This window comes from Rhamphochromis longiceps, linkage group LG8 (genome assembly GCF_057381845.1).
Source record: "Rhamphochromis longiceps isolate RC_006_pf linkage group LG8, R_longiceps_female_GT1.1, whole genome shotgun sequence".
NCBI classification, from domain to species: Eukaryota; Metazoa; Chordata; class Actinopteri; order Cichliformes; family Cichlidae; genus Rhamphochromis; species Rhamphochromis longiceps.
Genome location: NC_140564.1, coordinates 10,279,083 through 10,292,028, shown reverse-complemented (window position 1 = coordinate 10,292,028; position 12,946 = coordinate 10,279,083). Strand labels below are relative to the sequence as shown.

Below are 12,946 nucleotides of genomic sequence, written 5' to 3'. Positions count from 1 at the left end.
AAAGATGGAAACCGCATTATGCGTTTGAAGCCTCAACTTGTGTATTTTGATTATCACCAGCTCTTTTTTCCCCCACATTTATTTATTTATCTATTTTAGCTCATTTTAATTGGTGGCTCTGATTTAGGAATGAAGGACACTGCATGCTCATATGTAAGAGTCACAAAACCACAATGCTCTAAAACATGCCCAGTCTTTTTCATAATCAGTTTAACTCTTCATGAGGAACCAAATAAGAACTGTAACTAATGACTAAGACCATAAACTTCACAGGAGAGTGTTTATTGATTGATTTATTGACCCTGTTATTGTAGGGTCTACCTTACAATATAAAGCACCTTGAGACGACTGTTGTTGTGATTTGGCGCTATGTAAATAAAATTGAATTGAATTAAAGCCATACATTACACACACATAATCTTTGTCACCCCCTGTGGTAACGTGGCAAAATAATAATTTACTCATCTAAAATCTGTCAGGCAGTCAGTAATCCAAGAGATGGTGGGATAATGTTTCTGGCATTTCCCGTAGCTTCTCTCTCAGGAGCGGCTATACTGTATACAATGCTCTTGAGAAATCAAAGAAGGAAGCCCATTTGTACCATGCAGCCATTACTAGAAGTGGTATCCAAATATTGGTAGAATCAATACCAACACTGGCATATGTATTGGATCGATACTGTGCGATAGGATCTATACTTAGATACATACAATCATCAGAAAGGAGACATGTCTGTGTAAATACTGGTCCTTTCAATAAGTCACACTTAACAAGTTTTATTTTTGTGATAGCTGTTGCTTTAGAAGACTGATTACCTATTAACTATTCAGGCATTCAAATAATAATGAACAGTCATTAAAAACGTGTTTTGACAGGTTGATGATAATTTAGTTCATAAGTCATGTCATGCTGCTCTTAAGCTGCCTTTAAGTTAAAAGTATCTGTATCGGTATAGGTATCGACAATACTCTCTCCAGTATCTCGTGTTATGAAATCGTGCTTCAGCTGGAAACTCTCAACAGAAGAGAGCTATATTTCTGTCTGTATGGTGACCAAGAAAGCGGAACTCTAGTTTGTCCCTGTTTCACCGGAAAACATATGCGGACGGACACTGCTAATTTTCCTGACAAAACAAACCCAAACCTACTCAAATGTATCAGTTTTTTGTTTCCCTAACATTTATCAGGCGACATGGCGTACTCAGTAATATGCTGACACATTACTAGCTAAGTAGCTAGTCCTTGTCATTGGTATTTGTGTTTAGTTTCTCGGAAGAGCTCGATAGTATTTTTAGCTAAGGTTAGATGCTAATCGCGTAACATCCTGCAGGCTGTTCCATTAACAGCATTAGTTGCACGGTCTAATGCTAGCCAAACCAAGTGCCAGCAGGTCGCATACGTCTTAGAACAACAGAGTCACAGGTCGGTCTTGTCGGGTGTAGCTGACACAAGCGCCAGGGTGGAGTTAACGGTGTGGGGTCTAGATCGTATTGGATAATTATGCAACGTTGGAATTTTGATGAGACACCAGTGGGTGAAGATCGTTGCCAGCTGGGTTGGCTGTTGCTTTGTCAGTGAAGTCATGCATGACGTGAACTTTGTGTTGCTCAAGAGAAGCCTTTCCACCGTGTAGCGCCGAAGCCATCCTCAGTGAGAGATCTCCGCTGTTTACCTGCAAAATGCCTGGAATGGTGGTGTTTGGTCGGCGCTGGGGGATAGCCAGCGACGACCTGGTCTTCCCGGGCTCCTTTGAACTGTTCATCCGTATACTTTGGTATGTTGATTACTCTCGTGAATACTGAAACACCTTTGCTAACCTAAGCCTGCCTAACTCGGCGCATTAATATAACTGACTTTGTTGTTGCTTTTCTCCAGGTGGATTGGCACCATGGTGTTATTCATTTATCACAAGGGTCACTTCGAATGTAACGGGAGAGCAGTTCTTCATAGCTACCTGGTTGGACTGCTGGTTGTGCTGGCACTCATCATCCTCTCACTGTGTGCTATTGTCTACATCAGTGCTCAAGGTAAATTAATTGGGGTTCATTAGAGGTCTGCCTCCTTAGTGCACACACAAGGGCCACAACCTTAACCTGAAAATGACTGAACTGTAACAGAGCAACCTAGGAACCGCAAGTAAGCCTGCAGTCTAAGAGCGAAGAGCTCTAATTGGGTGATGCTGTACCCAGTACTATAAGGTCATTAAGATAATTTGGGGCCTGATTATTCAAGACCTGAAATGTGAGGAGCAGGATTTTAAATTCAGTTCTGGATTTAACAGGAAGCCAATGAAGAGAAGCCAGTATCGGAGAAATATGCTGTCTTGTTCTAGTCCCTGTCAGTACTCTTGCAGCAGCATTTTAGATCAACTGAAGTGAACCCTAAACTGAACAATGCCATTGAGTCATTTCCCGTTTGCTTCTTTAGCAACATATATTGAGCATCTCCTTTTTATTGTGTAAGAGTTTTCTGATGGGGAAAATTGGCAAATCCTAACCCATGCATTAGACCGTGCTCGAGAAGAAGGAGTGTGTCTTTTCCACACCTGCACTTTTCTAAAAAATGCCCAACAGAGGAGTGTATCACTACAGTCATTCAGATATGAGTAGTCTTTTACGGGCTAGCTCCCTAGTACAGAGTACACATGATGTGGGAATAGAGCAGCTAGCGAGTGGGCATCCTGTAAGCTCCCTGCATGCTCTGTTCTGGCAGCTTCTTGACTTAAATCTAATGGAGAATTTGGGGTAGTGTGGATACTTCTGAAGCGCACATTTTTCATGCTAGGTGCTACATGTGAGAAAGGACAGCTGTGAAGAATATTTTGATTTAATTCTTCTGCCTTTTCCTTCTTCATGTTGGGCAGAGAGCTGACTGAATGCTGGACTAACTTGTTGTCGCATCAAGTTGCGTTTTCTAAAAGATGTTGGCTAAGGGATAGCTGGTTAGAATACTAACTTTAGATGAAAACAGTTAAAACTGTCGCAGACCATAGCATGCATCAGTCCAACACGTGATTGGCTCAAATGTTTTCTGGTTTGGCTGGTGATTGGCTCTTTGCAGAAACAATTTTACTGATTTGAAAGTTTTCAAACTAACACTCTTATATGTTGCACATTTAAAGATCTGCCTGTCTGTTATGGAAGTTTCTTTCTGTATCTTTAGTGTAAATTAATTTTTACTCTGTCAGGTACCATTACAAACCCCGGCCCGCGGCGCTCTATGCCTGCGCTGGTGTACCTGCGGGCGATACTGTATGTCCCTGAGCTGGTGTGGGCCTGTCTGGGAGCTGTCTGGGTGTCGGATGATGGCCGTGGCTGTGATCCTGCCACGGTAGGAGCCGTTATCTCGGCAGTTGTCGCCAGGTAGGTTGTTCAGGTGTGAGGATTTTGGTTTATTCAACTAGTTAATTAGTTAACGTTGCTTTGATCAACCTTTTTCCCCCTCGCTTGTTTCTGTTGTGGCAACAGCTGGATCATCCTGCTGTTCACGGCCGTGGGGGTAGTGTTTGTTTTTGACCCACTGGGAAACCCTCGTCCTCAGCCTCCTGCCATGGAGCCACTGGGAGTGCGAGACATGCAGAGCAGCGAGGGCACCCAGTTTCTATCCACGGCTCGCTCACTCGCTGTTAAAGTGTGGGAGAGCAGGCTGCGGCTCCTATGCTGCTGCCTGCCGCAGGACGAGAGCTCCCGGGCAGCGTTTTCCAGCATCTCTCAGCTCTTCAGCAGCTTCTTCTCTGTAAGAGATTTTTGAAACGAAGCAGAATACAGGCTGAAAAAAATAATGTATTTAACATTAAAATAAGCTGCGTCGAATATAATTTCCACTGATGCAAAACCCACTGTGAGATCCTCTCTGTCATGCTGCAGGACACAGATCTGGTTCCAAGTGACATAGCAGCCGGTTTGGCTCTGCTGCACCAGGAGCAGGATAAGATGGAGCGAAGCAGAGATCCTGATGTCGTAGTCCCTCACAGCCCTTCCTCTCCTGTAGTAAGTCATGATTCATGTAGATGAAGTCGAGCTCATGTTGTGAAACCAGCAAAGCAGAATCCTACTTATTTATTTACCATTTCAAGGGAGAGGATCTGGAGGACGAGCTGGAGAAAGCCACCCACTGGATGCAGTTTGCTGCGGCGGCTTACGGCTGGCCTCTGTACATTTACTCCAACCTCTTTACCGGGCCCTGCAAGCTCAGTGGAGACTGGTAAGATGCTGTGCGCGTTGGAATCAGCGGAACCTTTGGTGAGACGAGTAACCCAAATCCTAATGCGTGCACGTGTTTCAGCTGCATGAGTCGCGTAGCCGAGGACGAAATCGTTGGAGGAGATCACCTCGGCTGCCACTTCTCATCCATCCTACAAACCACTGGTTTGCAGTACAGAGACTTTATCCACGTCAGCTTCCACAACCAGGTGGGGGTTTCACTCGCCATTTACGTTACATAAGGTTCAAGTTGAAGGCCACCTCCAGCCTCACGACAGCACATCTAAGCACACGTGGTATGTTGCAGATCTATGAGATCCCCTTCTTCGTGGCTCTGGATCATAAGAGGGAGGCGATTCTGGTGGCTGTCAGAGGAACTCTTTCACTGAAAGTGAGTTGGGACCTATTTTTTCCCCCCTTTTCCCTTGCCAAAAATAGTATGGGGTATCAGCTGTCTAAGTATGGATTGTTTGTTGTATGTTTGGGTTTTTTTTCTTCCCTTCCCCACAGACAGCCCTCTCATTCTTATTTTGAAAGTTGATGCTAACCAGCTAGACATGAGGTTTCCTGTCTTGTGTTTACTTGCTGGCAGGCTTTGATGTCACTCCACCAATCTGCCTTTGTGTCCTTGCTTTATATCACAGGACACCTTCAGAAGTCTTTTTCTGGCAGCATGAGATATGAAACAATACAATTGGTGGTGATTTTAGAATCATGACTGATCTATGCGTGGTGCTTTCCTCATACACAGACTTTAAGTGGCTAACCCATGTGTATTTTCAACTCATTTTCTTTTTCATCCCTCTGAGAGAACAGAGCTATCCACCATCACATTAATAGTGGACATTCCCTTTGTTCATATTTTGAAAAAAGCAGTTTTTGTACCGGCCTTTTCTGTGTGACAGATACAAAATCCAAAGAATACACTCAGAGCCACATTTGTAATGCTTACTGTCTATTCTTGTCTCTTAATTTTCAGTATCACTTCCCTCTTTTTGTGTTCAACGAAGTGAAAAGTCAGTGAAAGGATAGACTGATAAATATAGGTCTCATGTCCCCATCTGATGCCATGTGACCCTTCAGCACTCACTCAATAGCACTTATACAAAAACAAAGTTGAAGTGAAAGAAGGTGTGTTTGCATCACTGAGTGTCGACACATGTGAGTGATGTAGGTGAAATGGTGATTAGATTTGGAATAATTTAACATTTCTTCTTATGAGTCTGGAGCTTCAGGAAGGAGCTGAATGATTTTTACCCACAAGAGAGTTAAACTTCATGTCTCCTGCAGGATGTCCTCACAGACCTGTCTGCTGAATGTGAGAACCTGCCTGTAGAAGGAGTGTTGGGAGCCTGCTACGCCCACAAGGTGAACATTCATTTAAATACAGCTCTCCAAGGTTGTCATTGTTGAGGTTCCTGCCAGATTCAGCAGATGTCTGTGTCTCCTGCAGGGCATCAGCCAGGCAGCGGGTTACGTCTACAAGAGGCTGGTGAACGATGGCATCCTGAACCAGGCTTTCTCCATTGCACCGGTAAGAAATGTAACTGGGCCAGAGGCTACCTTTCAGTTGCACTTTAGGTTATTTTAGTTTTATCACAACTAGATCATTTCATCAAAGATCAGGTAGTACTTCCCACTAAACCACCTGAGAATCAGTAGTTTTCTTTTGGGGGTTTTGTTTGTGTTTTTTCCTGTTAAAAGGGTTTTTTTTTCCTTCCCACAGTCGCTAAGTGCTTGCTAATAGAGGGTCATTTGATTTTTCTTTTTTTATTCTAATATTTTAGGGTCTTTCCAATATAAAACACCCTGAGGCGACTGTTCTTGTGAACTGACACTTCAGAAAATTCAATTCAGTATTATTTATAAAGTCAGTCTGAGTTACTGGTGCTTGAAGTACACAAGGGTGTGTCCAAATGTGCTTTTTATTTTGCATAATTTTTCCACCATTTGTGATCCTTGATGCTTGGCCACAAGAGAGAGCAACATAACCTTTTCCAGGCTAAAAACCAGGTTTTTTTCCTCATAACCACCTGAACATCAGTGTCACGGGACTTGTATAAAAACTGCACCGATTTAATGTCAAGAAGAACAGAAAACAAACGTTGCTATCCTGGATGTTTGAGCTGTTTTCTGATAATTCATTGAAAAGAAAAAAAAACCCCATTTTGGTTAAACTCTCAGGGGCCAAATCCCAAAGGGGGATTGGTGTTTGGTCAGAACAAGTTATGTGATCTCAAAGGTGTCCTTTTTACCTACATTGTGAAACGAGACTCATCTTCAACACATGATTCCTTAAGAGTCAATGGTATCTTTGAATGTAGTCATATAATAAAGAATTGTTAAATTATCCAATGTGCTCAATCCACTTATACTTAAAGCTTTATAACAGTTCTGCTTTTTAATCTGGTAAAACGTGTGATGCAAGAGCCAAGAGAACAATCACAGGGTTGTGGCTCCAAACCAAGCCCAACATGAAGGAAAAACAACTTTTTTCAACATCAGAAAGTTGTTAGTAGGTTGTTGCACATATTCTTGGTGGAAAAAACATTTTTACTACTCTAAGTATATTCTCCTTTGGATTCATTCTGCGGCACCAGCTAAGCTTCACATGCTCATGATAACCAGTTGGTAAAACCATATATGATACTGCGATTATCAAGAATTTGCACGTGTCTCACAGTGTCACCATAAGTTGTCAGTTAAACTTGCAAACCGCACCTAATTTGCTCTAACTCAGCCTTCTCAGTTTTGCAACCTTGAGTGCAGAGAATTTCAAATGTAACGTTCATTTTTATCCCACGTGGTGATGTCAACACCCTTGAAAATTTACCCAAAAAACACTTTCTGAAGTTTTCACTTGTGAATTCTCAGAAAATGAGCTTAAAGTTTGAAGGGGCTGCAAAGTTGGTTTGATTGCTTAAATGTGTGTTTCAGCTGGAAACTCTATTAAAAAACTCACAAGATTTTATTTGTGAGATAATCGGAAAATATAAAACTGGCCTGCTTTTTTCCCTCCTATATGGAAAAATAACAGCTCTGCTTTCTGTGTGTGTGTGTGCACGCGGGCAGTTGTCTCCCTTCTTCTGTTTGAAGCCACACAGATGACGTGTTTGTGTTCCTGTTTTTCGTAGGAGTATAAATTGGTGATCACCGGTCACAGTTTGGGTGCTGGTGCAGCCTCAGTGCTGGCTATCCTCTTGCGCAATTCCTTCCCCACCCTGCAGTGCTATGCCTTCTCTCCACCAGGGGGCCTCCTAAGGTAAGGCTGACAAAGTCTGAGGTCAGGACCGATTTTAATTGGCAGCTACAGGCAGCTGTCTGTGGACAGATCTGGTGGAAGAGCTGGGTGGCTGAGCAGTAATTAGAAAAACTGCTTTGCCACCCAGCTAATGTGATGTATGTAATGTCATATTTAAATAGTTGATTACGCTTGTAAACTGTCAGGTATGGGACAGTTTTCTTAATGTGTTTTTGTTCTACTTCCTCTCTGTGTGCAGTAAAGCTTTAGCTGATTACTCCAAGGACTTTGTGGTCTCAGTGGTCCTGGGAAAGGATCTGGTTCCCAGGTAACACGGAAAGCTCGTTACTTTATTTACTTCTTAGTAATCAGAATGTATTGAGTAACTAAATTCAGAGCTCATAGTCAGTATGTGATGCTGAATAGATGCTTGTGACACTGATCTTCACTGTTCACAGTGGATCATTAAAGGTCGTGTATATTTGTGTGTTAGCACACAGCAGTGCTGTCTTCAAAAAGCCTGCATGAATGTTCTGTGGTGAAACTATTATAGACTACTGCATGATGGAGATTCTATATTTGGCTCTACCCTGTTATTACTCACATAGGAGAATACAAGTGTAACTGACACACTCCTTTACTTTCTAAGCCTTCGTCAAAATTTTAACTCAAATTTCTATATCTAAGGATGTAAACTTGTGTGAACAGATGGTGACATGTTTTAAAAAACTGAACATTTTCAGACTCTGTAGTATTTCCTCTAAGTTGATTTCTAATAATATATTATCATGTGTTTGTATACATGATGCCATTAAAGTGATCTAAATATTAAGGAATCAAAAATGTGATCAAGTAATATAACAGCCGTGAGTGTTTTTATTTTACGTACTTGAAATATTTAGAATCTAAGAAGTCTGTTCTCTCTGTCCACTTAGTCTCAAGCCAACTTCAAATCAGGACAAAAAAGAAAAAGTGATGTTTGTTTTTGTCCTATAAGTAAGACAACGAGGAAGAGTTAGTTCAGTCACTAGCAATATGTCATTGTTAACTAATGCTAGCTCACCTGCTAACATAGACTAGCTGCTAACAGTGTGAAGTAGCAAATTCCTATCTTAAGTAACATCAGCTAATTTGGCTAATTAATGCAGCTGTTTATTTTCAAGTTATTCTATGAGCTAATTTTGTGAAATAACGATGTCACAGCAGCATTACAGCTGCTGGCTAACCATCGCTCTCTGTTCATATTGCTAGCAGTATATCTGCTGTAACAGATAAGTGGGTACATTACTACATTTATTTCACAAACAGCGCGCACGTCAGTCTGTGATTCATCAGTATTTTCTTCCCTGTACTCTACCAACATTTTTTTTTTTTTTTGTATTATGGTAAGAGTACCTTAGAAAATGATGATGCTGATGATAATAATAATCATTTCTTTAGGAATTAAGTTTCATGTGAAGAATATAACCGGAAGGTTTTTTTAGGCTGCAACTTCCTTTTTTCTTAAAACGTATTCTAATCACAAACTTTTTCCACTTCTGGGTTACCAGTACAAAGATCAAACAAACAGTAAAATAAATTCCAGACTTTTCATAAATAATATTGATGGTAGAGTTTTTTTTTATGTGTTTGTTTGTTTGTTAAAAAAAATCCAATCCACACTCATTTGATCTAGGAAAAAAATGTGAGGGGGGGGAAAAATATTCCCTATTTGTAAAATATATTAACTCAAAAAAAAAAAAAAATCCTTATAAAAATCTAATAAAATAGTGGACCAGTATAGCAAAAGCCGTAATGGTCCACTTGGGGAAATAAATTTGTTTGGCCTTCAGACAACAATTCTGATCACTACACTGCCGGACAGCACAGGCAAAAACAAAAAAAACCCCAACAAGTCACTCTCAAAAGTGTGTCACTTTTAATTACACACCTATGATTATAAGCTACTCAAGGGAAATGTCAGCTTGTGAATTTAGACATTTTGCTACCACCCAACATGGATCTTTCACTGTTGTCCTCTTTCAAACCAGTTCATCGAGCAATAAAAAGGCTTTATGAGCCACCAGGGAAAGTTCGCTGGAGTTCGATGACATTTGCTGGGAAAATTATTGCTAAAGCCCCAATCACACAGGCCTACTGACTGGTCAGTGACCCCCAGGCAACCACCTGTCACTAGGGGGGAAAAAAGCATGGATGGACCAGAGTACGACACAAAATCTCCAGTTTCTCAAGTTGTTTTAGTGAATGTTTGCAGACAAACGTGATCTTTTGAGTTTTTATGAATGTTGCACAGACAACCTTATAATCAATCAACTGTCTCTGTTTGTTTTTTTTTCTGCTAAGACTGAGCATTCCAAACATGGAGGATCTGAAGAGAAAGCTACTGAAAATAGTTTCAAACTGCAATAAACCCAAAGTAAGAACCCTTCATATAGCCCTACGCCTCTAGACTATCTGGAAATGAAGTTGCACTTGTGAATTTTGGACCCTTTTTCATGTTTGCATTGCAGTACCGCATCCTGCTGCAGGGATGTTGGTATGAGTTGTTTGGCGGAGACCCGGATGACTGCCCCACTGAGATGGATAACAGGAGGGAGCAAGAGCTTAGCCAGCCCCTCCTGGGAGAGGAGTCTCTAATCGTTCGCCACTCATCCTCCTATCAGAGCCTGGGATCAGATGAATCACCCGCCCACACACCTGCACACTTGCCTCTCTTCCTGCCGGGACGCATTCTGCATATCACAGAAGATGGGCCGACACGGAGGTGGGTCTGCAAATGTTTCATGTTCCCAATGAGCAGATTCACAGCAGACTTTCCAAGTGTTGATGACTTTGTGTATCTTGTAATTCTTTTTCAAGAAAGGCAAAAGTTCTTGACACATTCTTGGTTGATCACTGACTGGTTTGCGGTTCAAAAGTACTTCATATCCCCTTCAACAGTAAAGCAATTAGGGAACCCAATGGCAATTTTGCTAGCTTAGCATATGAGGACCAGTTGTGTATTTTTGATCACTATGCTAGTGTTTCAAACTAGATGTGTGGGGGAAGGACCAAGGGTTACTGCATACTGATAGAGTACGACTGCATAGACAATTTGAATTCTTTGGGACACTAATGAGAGAAGTTATGTCCAAAGTCAACATCGTGTTGCATTTAGTAAGACTTGAAACTGGAAACTGAAGACATAAACTCATCAGAAAAATATTTACTGATGGCATGGATCAAACAGCTGAGAGCAGTTTTCCTATGCAGTTCATTTTACAACCAGAGGAGTCGCCCCCTGCTGGACGTTAGAAAAAATACCCCCATTCTTTTAAAGCAAGCTACTTCCATTATGTATCTATAGTCTGTAAACTGTGTTTAGGCTGTCATGTGTTCATGTTCATTATAACCCCTAAGCCTAACTAATAATTTTAGATGCGTATAGTGTTATGAGAGATAAGCACATAAATTATTTGGTCACTCTGTCCTCTACTTTCCTTAGATCCTGCTTTTCCCAGGTCCGGTACCGTGCAGACTGGTCAAATGAAATGGCATTCCGGAGTATTTTGATCAGCCCCAGGATGCTTACGGATCACATGCCCGACATTGTGCTCCGAGCACTCGGCACTCTGACCAAGGACAAGCCCTTTTCCCTGTGCCCTTCATCTTTAAGCGACAGCCAGCACAACGCTATCTGAAATGTACCATAGAGACTGTTTCCTTGTGTCTTCACTCCCAGCCTCCGCAATGTTTAAACCACCTGCCGATCATTTGTTTTCTGTGTGTCGATGCCTGATAAAGGACTGCTTCAGGTAGTTCGCGTGGCCTGTAATCACAACATTTCCTCATATTTTGGCTCCAAGCCTTATGAAATTTCAAAGATTTCAAATATACAAGTATTTGATCAGAGAATACGTGAAAGCGTAGCCTGTTATGATCGCCATGGAGGGAACCTTATTTGTAAAGAAAAACTCTCTGGAGCACAAGTTTCATTTGTTTAATTGCACTTTTAATGATTTATATCAAATAATTTTATGTATTTTGACTTTGAGTTACTCCTTGAGCATCTGAATGCCATGATCTTTGAATGTGCGTTGTGTACAATATTTGACAGTGCTGCAGTTTTTACCGTGATGCCGGTGTTGTTGATTTTTATGTCTGTGTGAGCGGTGTGTGGTTGGAAGAGGCTGCCCCCTCCTTTCTTATCTTCTTTCTCTTCAGAGAGTGAGAGCAGACTGAGTCAGAGTGATAAAGGGGTAGCTTTCGCCACAGAAACCTGTACCGGATTCACACCTTCATTGTGTAGTAGCTGTGGTTAGCTTGTCCTGTGTTTAATGTCTTGAGACATCAGGGTGAACAGTGCCTATGCATTACAGAAACCAAGCTGAGAGACACGGTGATGAGCACAGCTTGTTTACAGTGAGATTTTTTTTTTTCTTCAGTGCAGTTTGAATAGTGCATGGTGTTTGACATAAATGTGTTGGTGTAAGAAGTAGAAAGATTGTACTTACACAAAAGGTGGGAACCTGTTTACTTGCCATGGATATTGCTCATTTCAGGTGATATATATATATTATATTATAATATGCCTGCATAACAATCTCAAATCCTCAATAGAAAGCATTGGACTCCTGGATGCAATTAAACTCTTTTGTGAAGCACACCTTTTTTATTCTTTCATTTTTCCCCTCTTCTGAATAAACAATGGGTTTCTCAGTGAGAGGAGCCTGTTGATCTTAGAGCCAGCAAGTTTTATAAAGCTTAACAATGGGATTAATCCACGGACTGAAGCCACAGGAGTCAGTTGGGGGGATGTAATTATGAACAGGCCAGGAGGCATTAGTTCTTACCCTATTTTTAACTTTAAACACAAATTCAAGAAAAAGAAAAAAAAAAGTATGACTATTGTTATGTAATGTAGACAGCTCATTTGAAAGAGGCAGCGAGATCAATGTAAGCAATAATGAGTTTTAATATATATATATATATATATATATATATATATATATATATATATATATATATATATATATAAATAAATAAAATTAGTGCAGAGATTCTTTTTAGAACCTCTGCATTAATGCTATACTTGAGGCTATATATTACATGAAGACTGAAAGATACATAAAATGTGTTAAACTTTGATGTTTGGTATAAAAGGTTGCTTTCATGGAAGTGTTTACCATAAATAAAAAAGAAATTAACAACATATTATCCCTAAAAACACTTTTTTCTGTTCCAAATTGGATAAATTTGTCCTGTAAACACATTCAGTTCAGTTGATTTTTGCTTAACCTGTGCCATATAGCAACAACAGTCGCCTCATGGTGCTTTATAATGTGAAGCAAAGAACCCACAGGAATACAGAGGAAACGACAAAGATCAGAAGACCCCCTATAAGTAAGCACTCGGTGACAGTGGGAGGAAAAAAACTCCCTTTTAACAGGAAGAAACCTCCGGCAGAAACCTCATCTACCTTGACCGTTTGGGGAACAGACCCAACGTCAGATTAAAGAACATCT

At 40.9% G+C, this 12,946-nt stretch overlaps 1 protein-coding gene across 1 annotated transcript; it reads left to right on the top strand.

Annotated features, from left to right (window-relative positions):
* The first annotated feature begins 1,105 nt into the window (after positions 1-1,105).
* daglb (diacylglycerol lipase, beta) lies at positions 1,106-12,330 on the top strand. The gene is made up of 15 exons (XM_085415699.1): positions 1,106-1,773; positions 1,875-2,026; positions 3,187-3,361; positions 3,467-3,734; positions 3,866-3,988; positions 4,075-4,202; positions 4,284-4,410; positions 4,509-4,592; positions 5,492-5,569; positions 5,655-5,735; positions 7,336-7,463; positions 7,702-7,770; positions 9,786-9,858; positions 9,953-10,206; positions 10,927-12,330. The coding sequence occupies exons 1-15, from the start codon at positions 1,679-1,681 to the stop codon at positions 11,120-11,122; spliced, it is 2,031 nt and encodes a 676-aa protein (XP_085271825.1). The 5' UTR covers positions 1,106-1,678; the 3' UTR covers positions 11,123-12,330.
* The last annotated feature ends 616 nt before the right edge of the window (positions 12,331-12,946 follow it).

Excerpts from the sequence above, each read along its gene's own strand:
- daglb (XM_085415699.1), top strand. The coding sequence starts at position 1,679 with ATGCCTGGAATGGTGGTGTTTGGTCGGCGCTGGGGGATAGCCAGCGAC. Across the intron at positions 3,362-3,466 it reads ATCTCGGCAGTTGTCGCCAG|CTGGATCATCCTGCTGTTCA; the intron begins GTAGGTTGTTCA and ends TTGTGGCAACAG. Across the intron at positions 9,859-9,952 it reads CAAACTGCAATAAACCCAAA|TACCGCATCCTGCTGCAGGG; the intron begins GTAAGAACCCTT and ends TTTGCATTGCAG.